A 16,796-nucleotide genomic window follows, 5' to 3' on the forward strand; every position below is an offset into this window, starting at 1 on the left:
TGGGCTGTGATAGGCCATCTTCTTTAGTGATTTCCTAAAGCTTGTAGGTGAATGGACTGGCCAGGTGGGTAGGAAGCATCCAGTGGGCAGAAGGAAGGTGGGGAGTACGTTCAGAGCCCTCACTACACCCACACAGAATGATGCAATCTCTAAGCACCGGTCTGTTTTCCCATGAATTCACGCCCCTGGTGGAGACACCTGGTAATACATGTACATTCAGACTGCCACGCTGTTCACTGGTCCCAGGCTTTTAAGCCAGCAGCTCTAATCCAGAGAGCTCTAAACTATGTATCTATATTTTTATTTATAAATTTTAGGAAAGAGTTATAGTACTAATATATTATGTACTTTACTAAATATATGCAGATATAGACATTAAAGATATGACATATACAAAATAAATCAAAATAAGAAAAATTTAGTATTTCCCCTCCTCACCCACTAGGACCATCTTGTATACTCATGGGGTGCATTGCATGATTTTGGAGCCCTGGGAAAATCAGTGTAGTCAAATTGTTCTTGAAAGCAGCACAGGGACGGTGGTTAAAAAATGTAGACTCAGGGGCTTGACTCAGGGGCCGGCGCAGCGGTTGAGAGTCCGCCTGCCAATGCAGGGGACGCGGGTTCGTGCCCCGGTCCGGGAGGATAGCACACGCCGCGAAGCGGCTGGGCCCGTGAGCCATGGCCGCTGAGCCTGCGCGTCCGTCCGGAGCCTGTGCTCCGCAACGGGAGAGGCCACAGCAGTGAGAGGCCCGCGTACCGCGCAAAAAAAAAAAAAAAAAAAAAAAGAGAGTCAGCTGGCCTTTATGCGAATCCTGGCTCCACCACTTCCTAGCTGTGTGACAACCTCCATATTGTTTTCTTTAAAACACAAACAATAATAGTACACACCTCATAGAGTTCTTGGAAAGGCTAATTAATATAAAACATTGACATCAGTGCTTGGCACATGATAAGCACTTGTTAAACATTATTATTTCCCTCAGTGCCACTATTAAAAACAACTTAAAATCTTTGGTTTTACATTGTCCTTAAAAAAACCCAGTTGGGAGGAAAAGGAGAGAGGAGCCTGGAAGGACTTCCTGAAAAAGGTGACCCCCAATCTGAATTGAAATTTTGAGAAACACGTAGGAGTTTGCTGGGTGAAGATGAAGGCAACAAGAGTCAGTTCAGCCTTTTCTTAGGTAAACTATACATTTTCTTAACACTTTTTCCATAGATGCTATTCTTGGCTCTTATGTCTCCTTCCTGTCATTCATTCCAAGTCCTTCTCCAGAACCTCTTTGTTGTTTCCAGGGGCTTTTTCACCTACTGCCTACAGGAATGCCGGACTTTCGCTCACTCTCCCTTATGCATCTCGATTATTTCCATAATCAGAAAGTAAAACCAACCCACTTCCCAGCCTCCCCAGCAGTCGTTGGGGGTGGGGGGGGAGGGTAGGGATGGCAATAAGACCCTCTGTCCCAGAGCGGTAGGCGGAAGTCCACATGGTGGGCATTTCTTATTTCTTCTTGCTCTGCCCTATTCTTCCTGCCCCAGTGAGCTCACAGAGCCTACAAGTGTAGTGCTTGTCTTGAAAAACCACAAGGATGAAACGGTCACATTGAGGCTGAGAAGGAGCCTGGGTTACTGAGGATTTTCCTGAACAGTTACACCAGCCCTGGACGTTTATATTAAAATATATACGCCTCTCCACCCACTGCGGAGCCGCTATTTTGGAGGTTTCCGTTACTTGTTGCCAAATACACTCACACATCGGGATTAACCATGTCAATAAGGGATGTCTAATAGACATTGATGAAAAAAGGCCCATGGGAAAGGGTACGACCCCTGAGAAGCCGGGAAAATCCAAACAATCTGAAACCCAAGAATTCAGAGGCTTCGACTACTTTGCTGCTGGTTATTGCTGCCATCTAGTGGCAGTATTTTGGAACTAAAATTCTTTCTGGCCATAAACTGCAGATCTTTCTTCTTTCCTTTCCTCATTTATTCATTCATTCACTCACTTATGTGTTCATTCTACAAATATTTTATGAGGATGTACTATGTGTGGTGAGCCCTCCTAAATGCAATAAGGAAATATGATAATGAGGGGGAAATCCAGCTCCTTGCCCCTTCAAACATACATACTTGGGGGGACATAGCCACTAATCAAACTTAAAAATGGAAAAGTATTATTAAAACAGAAAAAAAAAGAAAAAGTTGGGAAGGGTATAAGAGAAGAGTATGGTGCTATGAAAATCGTTGATAAGGATTTGACATATAGGGGAGATGGGTAGGAGGTTAGAGAGGGTTTTCCTGAGGATGTGTGGATTGGCCTGAAATCTCAGGAAGAAACAGGTGAGACTGCAGTGAGAGCAGTCATGAAAGTGAGCTGCAACGAAGAGAGAGAGTATGTTGAATACAATGGAATAAAAGGCCATGCATTTAGATATACTCTAAACAGTCTGGTTTCTGAACTGAGACTATGTGAATTGTGGTGACAATAGAATATTTTACCTGAGCATGAGCTGTAAAGGTATCAACTAACAGATCTATAGGCCACTCCACCCAACAACAGCAGAATACATATTCTTCTTCTCAAGAGCACATGGAACATTCTCCAGGATAGACCATATGCTAAGCCATAAAACAAGCCTTGATAAATTTAAAAGAATTGAAATCATACTAAAGTATGTTCTCTGACCACAGTGGACTGAAATTAGAAATCAGTGACAAGGGAGGGACTTCCCTGGTGGCAGTGATTAAGAGTCCGCCTGCCAATGCAGGTGACCTGGGTTTGAACCCTGGTCCTGGAAGATCCCACATGCCGCGGAGCAACTAAGCCTGTGCACCACAACTACTGAGCCTGTGCTCTAGAGCCCACGTGCCACAACTACTGAAGCCCACGTGCCTAGAGCCAGTGCTCCGCAACAAGAGAAGCCACCGCAATGAGAAGCCCGCACACCACAACCAAGAGAAGTGCCCGTGCACCACAACGAAGAGTAGCGCCCACTCGCCACAACTAGAGAAAGCCTGCATGCAACAACAAAGACCCAATGCAGCCAAAAATTAATTAATTGATTGATTGATCAGAAAAAAAGAAATCAATGACAAGGAATTTTGGGGAATTCCAAGCATTATAAATTAAACAATGAACTCCTAAATAACCAATGGGTCAAAGAAGGAAAGCTACAGGTGGTCTGTGTCTTCGGGCATGAATAGGGGAAGGACTGCCCCAGTGAATAGTAAGGCAAAATAAAGGTGCTTTCAGGTTATGACCCATGCGTTTTGAATATTCATTTTACCATTTACATTTAAACCACTACAAATCAATAAGTTAAAAGACAAACAAATAATTCATATTGAGATTTTATTATAGAACGTTAAAAGTTCAGTAAACCTATCCACTAATGCATTAAAGTGAGAACTTTTCAGATAAGATATTTTATTAAAACTTGTTATTTTAATTTTAAGTTTCTATAAATTAAATATTACAAAGTCTCAAACTCCAGGTATCATAATATGAATTATTTAAAGCCAACATACAATAATGGAATACTCATTTATGGCATTATATGCTTTATAATGTGACAATGTAGCTCTTTTTATAAAAAACAAAGTTTGTGAAAGACCCCAAACAGCCTAAGACATATTGAGAAAAAGGAAGAAAACCTGAGATATCATATGCCCAGACTTGAAACTATACTACAAAGCTATCATAATCAAAATGGTATGGTACTGGCAAGAAAACAGACATAAATAGATCAATGGAACAGAATGGAGAGTCCCAAAATATGAGCAATTAATCTACAACAAAGGAGGCAAGAAATATACTTAGGAAAAAGAGTGTCTCTTCAATATATGGCGTTGGGAAAACTGGACAGCTACCTGCAGAAGAATGAAACTGGACTACTTTCTTACACCATGTACAAAAATAAACTCAAAATGGATTAAAGACTTAATGTAAGACCTGAAATCATAAAAATCCTAGAAGAAAACAAGCTATAACCTCCTTGACATCAGTCTTTAGCAATATATTTTTGGATATGTCTCCTCAGGCAGGGCACAAAAAGGGCAACAAAATAAACAAATGGGACTGCATTAAACTAAAAAGGGTTTTGCACAGCAAAGGAAACCATCAACAAAATGAAAATGCAACCTAATGAAAGGGGAAAGAGATTTGCAAATGATATATTCAACAAGGGGTTGATACCCAAAATATATAAAGAACTATAACTCAATATCAAAAAGACAAACAGGCCATTTAAAACATGGGCAGAGGGCCTTAATAGACATTTTTCCAAAGAATATATACGTATGGTCAACAGCACATGAAAAGATGATCAGCATCACTAATCATCAGGGAAATGCAAATCAAAACCACAATGAGATATCACCTCACACCTGTCAGAATGTCTATCAACAAAAAGATAAGAAACAAGTATTGGCAAGGATGTGAAAAAAAGAGAACCCTTGTGCACTGTTGGTGGGAGTGTAAACTGGTGCAGCCACTATGGAAAACAGTATGGAGGTTCCTCAAAAAATTAAAAATAGAACTACCATACAGTCCAATAATTACACCTCTGGATATTTATCTGAAGAAAACAAAAACACTAATGTGAAAAGGTATATGTACCCATATGTTCTTTGCAGCGCTATTTACAATAGCTATGGAAGCAACCTAAGTGTCCATTCATAGATGAATGGATAAAGAATATATGTTGTACATATATACAATGGACTATTACTCAGCCATAAAAGAGAATGAAATCTTGCCATTTACAGCAAAATAGATGGACCTGGAGAGTATTACGCTAAGTGAAATAAGTCAGAGAGAAAAACAAATATCCTATGATTTTACTTATAGTGGAATCTAAAAAACAAAACAAATAAAGAAACATAACAAAAAAGAACAGACTCATAGACACAGAGGACAAACTGATGGTTGCCAGGGGGGAAAGGGGGAAGGAAGATGGATGAAATAGATGAAGGGGATTAAGAGGTACAAAGTTCCATCTATAAGTCACAGGGATGTAATGTACACATAGAGAATATAGTCAATAATATTGTAACAACTTTGTATGGTGACAGATGGTCACTGGTCCTATTGCAGTAATCATTTCATAATGTATAAAAATATCAAATCACTATGTTGCACACCGGAAAAAATATAATATTTTATGTTAATTATAAGTCAATTACAAATTTTTTAAGTCTATGAGAAAAATACACTGACATAACATAAATGGAGTCAAGTAATAGTGTGTTATCAGTGAAATAAACACAGGCAGATGTCCATTCAGGAAGCTGTGAGACAAGGTCTAGGGCAATCTCACTGTGGACAGAGAGATAGAGATTCCCTGTGGAACTATGTCAAGGCGGGTCAAGTCCACCAAAAATGGAGATGGCTTTGTTTTAAACACCGAGGGCAAGAACAAGGCATAAGTAAAAGTCCCAGGTTTCTGATGTGAGTGTCTAGGAGACTGGCAGGGGCATTTCTCGAGCTAAAGAGAAGTGGGGAGAAGTGAGTGCATTTTGGAAGTGTTGAGTTTGAAGTCCCTGGGAGACACCACATAGGGAGGAAATGGTAGACCATTATACCCATAAAAAGAAGCATTCAGTGAGGGAGGAGGAAAAGCAACAGGATGTGTTCTTCAAAAGGTAAGAGAAGGAGGGCTTTATCTCTCCTCCACACTCACAAAGCATGGAGAAACTGAAACTTCAGTAACATTTAAACTTATTTGTGAATGTACCAATAACACAAAATTGAGTTGTGTGAAGGCAAGAACTGCATCTTATTCAATTCTCTGTGCTTTAATGAGCTTAGCACTTGGGGAGATTAGCAAATAGTTGGTGTTCGAAATATGCAGAAGTGATGCTGAAATGAATGATCAAAAGAAGAGGGACCCAGTGGAAGGGAAAGGCATTCCAGGTGCAGCCAGCAGAGTGAAGAAAGGTAGGAAGAGAAAAATAATTAAAGGGAAGCAATTATTCCTCCTTATTTTCAGGCTCCAGGATATCTCAAGCTGTGGACAAAAGCTCTTGTATATACAGCCAGTCCAACACAGTTCAGGACCTCATTCCTACAGGGGGGAAAGCCCTTAAAGGATTGAATGTAGCCTCTTGTGAGGCATATGATCCCTTGGTCTTCAGTATGCTGGCGTCTCATCAAGAAGAGATGGTTATACAAACGCATCTCCAGGTGGGGTCTCTGTGACTGAAATTAAGGTGGAATTAGATCTTTCTGGCCACTCTGGGAGGGTCAGTTTGTGAAAAAATTTGCCCAACCTCCCCTCTCTTCTCCAGCTAATCTCCCTAGCCTACTTCTCCTTTACTAAGTAACTATCCTCTTCTGTATTTGAACTCATGTGTTGTCTACAAACTTGTTTATTATGGTCATTGCTGGTTACTTTTGCTTTGTTCTAATTTTAATGAGTTCAAGTGATGGAACTGGTGGGGAAAGTGAGGTCATGTGCTTGAGTGATGCGGATCAAAGCGGCCATCTACAAGTGTTGCTCATTTGTAAATCTGCAATTTTAAAAGGACCATTTCCAGCACTCAGACATTGCTGGCTTTCAATCATATCCCCCCATATTTTGTTTAGCTCAGGTTAAAAGTAAGGTGTAGTCTGGGTCAAAGTTTGTATGACCTTATTTTAATTATTGTTGCAAGATGTCAGACTGATGTTGGAACAGAAAGAAACCTAGAGAAAGAACATTTTGTAAGATATGACTTCTTCCATCCCCTGCTATAAATAATAAACTAAAGGGAGTTTTGATTTGTTTGAGACCCAGAAAAAATTTTTCCTGACTGCATCATAGATTTTCTGAAGATTTTTCTAGTAAATAAAAATAACATTTGTTCATCATATACAATTTATAACTAGAGAAAATGTATAAAAGAAAATGGAATCATCTGTAATTGCATCACATACAGGGAATCTCAGTGAGTCAATGTTCACATATTAGAGCATGCCCTAATAAATTTATTTATGTACAAAAATAATATGCCATGATCTAAGGCACAATTATAGATTTTACAATTAGCACTGCAATAAGAGTAACATCCCATGTCATTAAAATTTCATATGATCATCATCATAATTGTATAATATTTCCATCAAAAGGATGTACTATAATTCTTTTAACCTTTCATCTTTAGGTTTAAAACAACAAAGACCATCTTAGTGTATCAATCTGTCTGAATTTATGATCATTTCTACATTTATGGAATGGGTTAATAGTTAAATAAGTATGAACATGTTCAAGTCTCTTTGTGCTCAAAGCAATCATTCTCTTAATAACTATAGTATTTGCCAAGCCATTACTCATGGCCAGGAACTATACAAGATGCTGGGGCCATAGCAGTAAACAGAAAAAAGAATATCCCTTATCCATGAGAACATTATTTGCTACCGGGGGAGAGGGGCTTTTAAGTATAAACAAATAAATAGCAAAACAAGAGCTAAAGAAGAAATTACAGTGCTAAATAGACATAATGTGGAGGGAAAAGTGTTTAATGAAGGCCTCACAAGAAGATGACCTTCAGACAAATTGCCAGCCAATGCATCTTCTAGGGGAAGGGCATTTCAGACAAAGGGGACAGCAAGTACAAAGGCAAGAGCACAAGAAAAGGTTTGGCCAATTTTATAAAGGAAGCGAAAGGAGACTGGTGTCCCTAGAATGTGTTTAGCCAAGGGAACAGTTCCATCTCAGGCTGAGATTTAGGTGCCAGATTTAGGCGCAGCACGGGACTAAGGGAAGGCTTTCTCCAAATTCATTGCATCATTCCAGGTTAACTTCTTTCTTTTGATCTGTGAGCAGCATTTCAGAGAGTATCTGAGGGTTCTGGAGGATACCAACTAATTTGAAGTTTTTAAGCCGGCAGAATTCCTTCTTGTTATTAATTTCCCTTTAGGCAGGAACAAGTAACGGTCGGCCACAACAAAGATGGCGGCAGCGGCCTCACGCGGCAACGTCGACGCCATTCATCAACGAGCGCGATAATATATAGTTCCGCCTTGCCTGTTTGACGTCACTTCCGGCCACAGCCAGCGGCGTTCTTGCCTGTCTTCCGGCCTTGTGTTTGGATGTGCGGACGGAGCTGAGTGGACTCGGAGTCTCGCGCAGGGAATACCAGGGAATGAGGGGCCAGCAACATGGACAGGGCAGGCGGGAAGTCCGCGGCTGTTGTCGCAGTTGTGACTGAACCTCGGTTTACCCAGCGATACAGGGAATATCTCGAGAAGCAGAAACTCCTGGAGAGACAGTACCGTGTGGAAAAGATGCCGGATGGCACTGTGGCGCTACCGGTGCTGGGAGAGGCCCTCCCTGAGCAGCACCTGCGGGAGCTGAGGAATCGTGTGGCTCCAGGCAGCACCTGTGTGCTAACGCAGCTCCTGAATCCTGTTCCTTCAAAGAAGTCCCAGGCTTGTTCACCTGCCCAAAGGCTGTGTCTTGAGGTGAGTCGCTGGGTAGAGGGCCGCGGAGTGACGTGGTCAGCTCAGATGGAGGCTGATCTGCCCCGATCTTGGCAACGACATGGTGACCTCTTGTTGCTGAGTGAGGACTGTTTCCAAGCCAAGCAATGGAGAAATCTGGAACCAGAACTCTGGGAGACGGTTGCCTCGGCACTTGGCGTCCAGCGTTTGGCCAAACGAGGGCGGGTGTCACCGGATGGCACTCGAACTCCAGCAGTGAGTTTGCTTCTGGGCGACCATGGCTGGGTAGAGCATGTGGATAATGGGATCCGATATAAGTTTGACGTGACTCAGTGCATGTTCTCCTTCGGAAACATCACTGAGAAGCTTCGTGTGGCATCGCTGCCCTGTGCTGGAGAAGTGCTGGTGGATCTCTATGCAGGGATTGGTTATTTTACCTTGCCTTTCCTAGTTCATGCTGGTGCTGCCTTCGTCCATGCCTGCGAGTGGAATCCCCATGCTGTAGTTGCTCTGAGAAATAACCTTGAGCTCAATGGAGTAGCTGATCGATGCCAGATACACTTTGGGGATAACAGAAAACTGAAGCTCTCAAACATTGCGGACAGGGTGAACCTGGGGCTGATTCCCAGCTCTGAAGAAGGCTGGCCCATTGCCTGCCAAACGCTAAGACAGGATGCTGGAGGCATTTTGCATATTCACCAAAATGTGGAATCTTTCCCAGGGAAGACTCTCCAGCCTCCTGGAAGCAGTGACATGGAAAAGGAGTATTGGTCTTCTCCTCAGCAAATGATCACCAACCAGTTGAAAAATGGAGCTGCCAGTGATTCTAGGAGAAAAATGCTGTCAGCCGCCACCAAGCCAGAGTGGCAAAGGTGGGCGGAAGCTGCAGAAACTCAAATTGCCACTCTTCTTCAACAGGTGCACGGGAAACCGTGGAAGACACAAATCCTGCACATCCAACCAGTGAAATCCTATGCTCCCCACGTGGATCACATAGTCCTGGATCTGGAATGCCGCCCCTGTCCTCTAGTTGGCTAGAGAAGGTGGATCCTGAGACAGGAGGATCTACGTGTGAGTGACCCTTAAAGCATCAACTCAGGCTGGGGCCTCACCCCTCTTGTCTTCTGGTAATCTATTTTAATATTTTGTGGCCCTAAAAGCAGGCTCTAAATCAATACATATTATTTCATTTGTCTTCCATTAACACCCTACAGAATGAGCTACGTATCTGGGAGAAGTAGTGTGGCTCATTGAAATGAGGCCTGGCTGTGCAATCGTGAGTTCTGAATTATGACCTCAGTTCTATCTAACCTGGGGTACATGGTTCCAGTATTCCTTTGGCCTTGAATTTTCTCATTTGCAAAATGAGGGATTCTTGGCAAGGTCTCACATGGCTGTCACCTAATAAACAGTTATACACAGGGCACAGGTTATTTTAGAGTGAAGGAAGCAGTGCTGTTTCCAAAATCACTGCAGTGCAGCTACAGTATGGAAACTCACCTGAGTGGGGCCAGGATGGAAGCAGGGAGACGGGCGAGGAGGCGTCTGTGGCGGTTCAGGCGTGAGATGATGGTGGCTCGGACTAGGGGGGTGGCAGTGGGAGGTGAATGGATTTGAGAAGTAAAATCGATGGGTCTGAGCAGTGGAGTCCAAAGCAAGGCATTCAAGTGGTGCTGCTTGATTATTATGACTGACTAAATTAGGGAGGGAAGAGGACAAAAATTACTCTAGTGTATTACCTCCATTCGACTACTTTAGCATTCCTAAATGAGTAGGTGCGGGGAGGGTGTGTCTTAGGTTTATTGTAGTAGAGAAAGTGTTAAGAATGACTGCTTTAAATGACGGGGCAGGGAAACTAGATTTCCAGCCTTAGCTTGTGCAGTAGCTGCCAATTGCTAGCTAATTTTTAAAGTTTGAATTAAAATCTTAGATTTTTACAGGCCTCAGATTCCCTTTCCATCTTCCTTCCCTGGCCGAGAACATCAGGGCCAACATAAGGAGCTCGAAGGAATGTGAGATACTGTGCAGTTTTCCAAGCCTCCTCTTATTTCATGGCTGTCTGCCAGCACCATTGTTTGCTGTCGGAATGACTAAATGTAAGGAATCACTGTTCACCTTTATGATGACTAATTGTCGAGAATCAATTTTCAGAGTTTTGTTTTGGTGCACTTTGAAGCTATCTGGGCTTGTTTTCCTCATGAAGGAAATACAGAAAAGTGTGGATTGGGAGTTCCCTGGTGGCTTAGTGGTTAGGATTCTAGGCTTTCACTGCTGTGGCCTGGGTTCAATCCCTGGTAGGGGAACTGAGATCCCGCAAGCCGTGTGGCGAGGCCAAAAAAAAAGGAAAAGTGTGGCTTTATCAGGATTATGATTGTACCTGGCATTTGTCTGGCTTTGGGCTGGGTGCTTGTTCTCCTGCAGCAGTGCCAGTAAGGACAGGATTGGTACTGCTTGTGTTGTTCTGAAAATATTAAATGCCTACTATCAACATGAGCCACAGGAAATATGAAGAGGCATTAGATACTGTCTCTGAGGAGCTCCCAAGCTAACAACAGACGTAACACAAATGTTGAAAGAGTCAGAACGCAGTAAGTGCCGTATGCGTGATAGCTCGTTGTAGGAGTGTAAAGGTGGGGAAGGAAAAAAAAGCTCTGAGAATTGAATGAGGAGGTCTTCAGAGAGGTAGTGTTTGAATTGGCTCTTAAAAACTGGGTGAGATTTTTGTTAAGTTGAGTCAGATGCTGGTTGAAGAGACTAACAGGTGCCAGAGTTTGGAAGCTCAGAGTGTTTGGAGCGTTGCCATTAGATCAGTTTGGAACAGAAGAAGCAGTGAGAGATATGCCGAAGATGGGGGTCGCTGTAAGGATTAAAAAGAAGAGTGTGTTGTGCAGAGTAGGCCCCCAGGAAATGTTGGCTGTCACGTGACCCCGCAGAGGGAGCCTGCGAGATTCCATTCCCATCCCACAGAATGGCCTTCCTGCATTCGCCTTCATCATTTCACACACTGGGTTTCTTCTCACACCTGTGCCTACTGCGTTCTCTCCTCAAGCTAAAGATGCCAGGCGGGGCTTGAGCCAATACAGGGGGAGAAACAATGAGGAAGATGAGTCAGGGAGCCGCATGTCCAGGGGCTGAGGAGTTAGCTTCCTGCCATAAGCTGTGGGAGAGGCAGCTGATGTCATGTGCACCCAAATGAATTCATTCAACTTGTTACATGTATCAGGCCCTGAGTGTTGGTGGGTAAAGAAGATTGACATGGGCTCTGCCTTCGTGGCATTTAGGTTCCACTCATGCAGCTCCTGGCTCCTCTACTTTCTATGTGACCTGAGGCAAGTCATGAATCTCTCATGATTTCGTTTCCTCGTCTGTATGCTGGAGTTAACAACTGGACATATCCTGAAGGGAAGTTGTTGCGTTTAAATGAGTGAACATACGTTAACTGGCATCACAGTGACTGGTATATTGTGACTATTTCAGTCTTTGTATGAGGGGAACTACCATTTCCCAATTTGGCTGAGGGATTGCTGCACATCTGCTTTACTTACAGCAGAATGACTTTATTTTGAAAGTCATTCACTTGTTTATTAGGATGTTCTGTGAATTTCCCCATCAGGCACTGTGTGGAGGGCCAGGGACGTAGAGGTGAGTAAACCTGAGTCCTGCCCACAATGGAATCACTGTCTGGTGACACGGACACAGATGAAGCAATGTCAGTACTGTGTGCTAAGTGCACATATAGAAGCAAGTGGGTTTTTGCAGACACACATAGGATCTGGGTTCTGGGAGGTGGAGAGGGTGGCTGGGAAGCCGGGAGCAGGGGTGCCTAAGCTGAGAGTTAGAAAGCGTGCCGCAGTTACGGGTGATGGGAGAGAATAAGGGCCCCTTAAGCCTCTTCTCCACCTGAGTATATCCATTTACAGTACAGTTTTCTCCAAGCACTTGCTGGATGGCCTGACCCGGAAGAGACATTTAGTGGAACCAAGGAAAAAAGACTGAAGGGGTCAGGAGGCTCATGGCATCCTTACAAATTCAATCCAGGAATTTGTAAAAGCTCTAAAGGCTTCCTTTGCAGGCATTAATATTAGTTGCTGATTCATGTACCCGCTTGATGGAGAAGTTGTGATTAAAAAACAATAATAATGATTTTATCAAACTCCCTCAACCGTGACCTGCTCTATTCATTCACTCCATAATTTTAATAAATCACATGCATGTATTAATACACGAGTATAATGTATATATTTAAAACGTACAAACAGAAATTTAAAACGATGAGACACAAATATATAGAAAAAGCATTTTTAATTCAGTTTCTTCCACCCTGGGCACATGTGTGAGAAGAAACCCAGTATATGTCACTCCAAACAGCCTCAGGGTGCAGCCACTTCACATGGGCAAGCCATAAAACTAGTCATTTTCAAACTAAACTATTATTTTAAATGATTAAAACTATTTTTTTCATATTTTTAAAAGCATTTTTGAGTTTTGTTCTGGAATACAGTTAGGTTACTTGGAAACAGTTTGATCTTTTTGAGTCTTGCTTTTAAGCATTTGTTAGAGCAGCGTATAGTCTAGGATTAATTTTTTTCCATTATTGAAGCAAGGCCTTTCTTCGTTCTCTGACGCCTTGTGAATTATGAGATTTTCCACTCTTGCTGTACGTAGGAACAGGAATTATCCACCACCCTGTGTGGTGTGAGCTCTGAGTATTGTTTCCTATAATCCTTTCTGGTGGGTCTTTTGTTGGCTTTTGGTAGTTTCCTGTCATGTGGGCTGATCATTACTCAGCTACAAACTTTTAAGGGAACGGTCAGCAGATCTCTGGAGTTCCCTCTGTGTGCGGCTTTCTCCTCTCTGGCATTCCACCCTGTGAACTCTACTTACTTGGGCTCCCAGGACTCACCTCCTCACCTCAGGGAGTCAGACTGCTGGCCTCCACTCCATCCTCGTGCCACAGCCTGGAAAACCTCTCCAGGCTGTAAGTTGGAGCAGTTGTATGGCTCACCTGGTTTGTTTTCCACCTCTCATGGACCATTGCTCTTCATCGCCTATGTCCGATGCCTTGAGGGCCATTGGTTCATAAATTTTGTCAATTTTTTTTAACTATTTAGAAGTTTATAATAATTGTTTTGACGTAAATGTACTAGCTTTCACAATCATTGGTGAAATTCACTATAGCAATAATATACATACTTCAGCTGACACAATGTTTCAACATGTAAAGCACGTAAGAATTTCTTGCTACAATTATGTTTAGAATGCTTACCTATATTATAAAATGAATATTAAAATATTAGCAATGATATCTTTCTGATTAGATATGATAATAACTTGCAAGATTTCCTGACCAACAATCACACACAATTTCAGAGAGGCCAGAAACAGTGAGAAAATAGGTATCTGTCTCTTTGGGTTTTTAAAGGTCAAGGTTGAATCCAAGGTAAGTAGAAAATATTGAATATGAGGCTAAAACTGAATTTTGGTATAACACACACATATTAGGTAGGTAGGTAGATACAGATGGATAGACTGTCCTAGTTTCCCTTTTTTTCTTTTAGTAATTGAAACGTAGTTTCAAAATTCAAATAAAAGTAGCAAAACTTTATGGAGAAAACAAAGCAGTTCTGCAGCACCATGGTGAAGCAGCTGTCCTGCAGCTCCCTTCCCTTCACTTCGTGTGTCTACTTTCAGCACTTTCAAATGGGCCTATGTGCCAAAGGAGATGCAGGACCTAACCTACATGTACCAGCAGGAGCCATGAGAGTCTGTTGAACTGGGTGCTGAGGGTGTGGGATGGGAAGCAGTTTGCATTCATATAGGACAGAGAACAGTACTTGCCTACCCTCTATCATAATATAGTCTGAAGAGATCTAGACCATCTGAACCTTCCACGGAATGTCACTGACCTATTACATTCATGACATCATTACTACTTGGGCCAGGTAAACAATAAGTAGCTAGCATATTATACTCCCAAGGATAGGAAATAATCACTAATAAGAACAAGCAACCTTTTACATCAGTGAAATTTTTAGGGTCTAGTGGTCTGCTTGAATGTCAAAATGTCTCTGTAGTAAAGAACAAAGTTTTGCATCTCACTCATTTTATCAGTATTCTGCCACCAAGAATGCACATCAAGCTCCAGGCTTCTTTGTGGGAATTCAGAACTTGAGAATACTGCTCTGACTTATACACTGGGTGACTGGAAGGCTGCCGGTTTTCACTGGGATCCAGAGCACATAAAGGCTCTGTAGCAGGTACAGGCTGCAGTGTAATTAGCCGTATTGCATGGGCCATTCAATACAGGAGATTCTACAGGACAAGAGTATCTGTGATAAGCATAGCAGCCATGGGAGTTTACGGCAAGCTCCAACTGGAGAATCGCAAGGTAGACTTCGAGGTTCTGTAGCAAGGCCAAAGCATCTGCAGTGGAGAACCACACATCATTCAAAAATGGCTCCTTGCATGCTTATGGGCCTTGGTAGGAACTGAGCATCTCATGGGACATCAAGTAACCCTTCATGAGCTAGGTTTTGTCAGACCCACCAAGTCAATCCATCATAAGGTGGAAGTGGTACACCTGGGATTGGTGACAAGTAGGGCCAGGGGAAATGAGTAGGTACATAGGCAGATGGTCCAGACTCCCGTATCATACGTATAACTCTTGAACCAGGGTCCCTCCCTCAGTTCACAACTTGAGAGGCTCTTTTGTCTAGCTAATTCAGGACAAAAAAGCCCAAGCTAAGTTCACTGATGGGTATATTGGAATATGGGTTCAAAACAAAAATAGACTTCTGCCCTACAGCCCAAATCAGGAGTGCTGTTAAAAGACAGGTGAATTCTCCAAGAAGGCAGACTTGGGGGCAGTATTCCTGGTCATCCACTTTGTGTGGAAAAAGAAGTGGCTTGAAGTAAGAATATATCTTCTTGGCAAGTGGCAAATAAGTTGGCTAGATGATCAGGGGCCTGGCATGAAAACGATTAGATCAGGGACAGGGAAGCCTGGAGAAGAAGCAGTGGAGAAATCTGCGGGATTCGGCACATGAGTAAAGAACTTTGTGTTGTATAACAATGCCTACCAGGGATAATCCACCGCAGAACAGGCACTCAACAACCAGCTAAACAGACTAGGCCAGTAACTTCAGCAGCCGCAGCCATGAGCTGCCCCAGTGCTGCACAGTGGGCTCATGTACATTGTCATGTCCCAGGGGTGCAGGTGAGCAAGAGGCCAACAGCACGGCTTCCACTCACCAAGTGGCCACTCATGTTCAGCACTGAGCCCTTGGTACAATAGCATCCCTCAAGGAAACCAAGCAGCCACTTGGTAGCAAGTTGATTACATTGGGCTCCTATCCTGGAAGGACAGTGACTGACCTTTACTAGAATCTTCCCGTCTCCAGGTATGAGTTTGCCTCTCCTGCCCACAAGATGTTGGCCAGACTACTTGTCCAAGGGTTTACAAGTGTTTGATCCATCAATATGTATCCTGCATAATATTGCCTTTGACCTAGGGACCTACTTTACAGCAAAGGACTGTTTCATGACTATAGGATTCACTGGTCCTATCACATACTACAGAACCTAGAAAATGCTGGCCCGGTGGAGTGGTGAAAAATCCTTTTGAAACTGCAGCAAAAGCTTGGAAGATGTGAAGATGGGATGCCGTCCACCAGGACTCAGTATACTAAATCAAACTATATAGTGTCATGTCCAGTATAGACAGAAAATGCAAGTCTGGGAATGAAATAGAATTCCCCTTGTAGGCTAAATAATGGCCCCCAAATACGTCCATGTCCTAATACCTAGAACCTGTGAATATGTGATCTTACATGGTAAAAGGGACTTGGCAGGTGTGATTAAGTTAAGATGGGGAGAATAGCCTTGATGTGGACCCAATATAATCTCAGAGGTCGTTGTAAGAGGGAGATGGCAGCAAGTAGTGGGAGATCTGATAAGCAAAGCAGGAGGATGGAGTGATGTAAGGAGGGGACCATGGGCCAAGGAATGTAGGCAGCCTCCAGAAATTGAAAAAGGCAAATGGATTCTCTCCCAAAGCCTTCAGGAGAAACACAGCCTTGTTGACACCTTGATTTTAGATTTCTGATCGCCATAATTTAAGAGAATAAATGTGTTGTTTTGAACCACTCAGTTTGTGGTAATTTGTTACAGCAGCAGTAGGAAATTAATACACCCACTTCCTGTCTCCACTGATCCACGTGCTTCCCACCCCACAACTCTGCTCTAGAGCAGCGGTCCCCACACTTTTTGGCACCAGGGACCGGTTTCGTGGAAGACGGTTTTTCCACGGACTGGGGGGATGGTTCAGGCAGTAATGAGAGCGATGGGGAGCGATGCGGTGCGGCAGATGAAACTT

At 43.0% G+C, this 16,796-nt stretch overlaps 1 protein-coding gene across 3 annotated transcripts in view; it reads left to right on the top strand.

The window, feature by feature from the left end:
• TRMT12 (tRNA methyltransferase 12 homolog) overlaps window positions 1-16,796 on the top strand; it is an 83,799-nt gene that overhangs the window by 40,417 nt on the left and 26,586 nt on the right. Inside the window, exon 3 of one of the 3 annotated variants that reach the window (XR_010837496.1) lies at window positions 7,900-9,549. Coding sequence is in view for 2 of the 3 variants with exons in the window: in XM_067017473.1 (XP_066873574.1) it covers window positions 8,141-9,460 (1,320 nt within the window). In the remaining variant the exon portion in view is untranslated. Of the gene's footprint in view, window positions 1-7,899; window positions 16,691-16,796 lie in introns of those variants that run through there. The other 2 variants (XM_067017473.1, XM_067017472.1) reach the window with 2 other exon arrangements.

The sequence above is a fragment of the Kogia breviceps genome, chromosome 17 (assembly GCF_026419965.1).
Source record: "Kogia breviceps isolate mKogBre1 chromosome 17, mKogBre1 haplotype 1, whole genome shotgun sequence".
In the NCBI taxonomy this organism is placed as follows: domain Eukaryota; kingdom Metazoa; phylum Chordata; class Mammalia; order Artiodactyla; family Physeteridae; genus Kogia; species Kogia breviceps.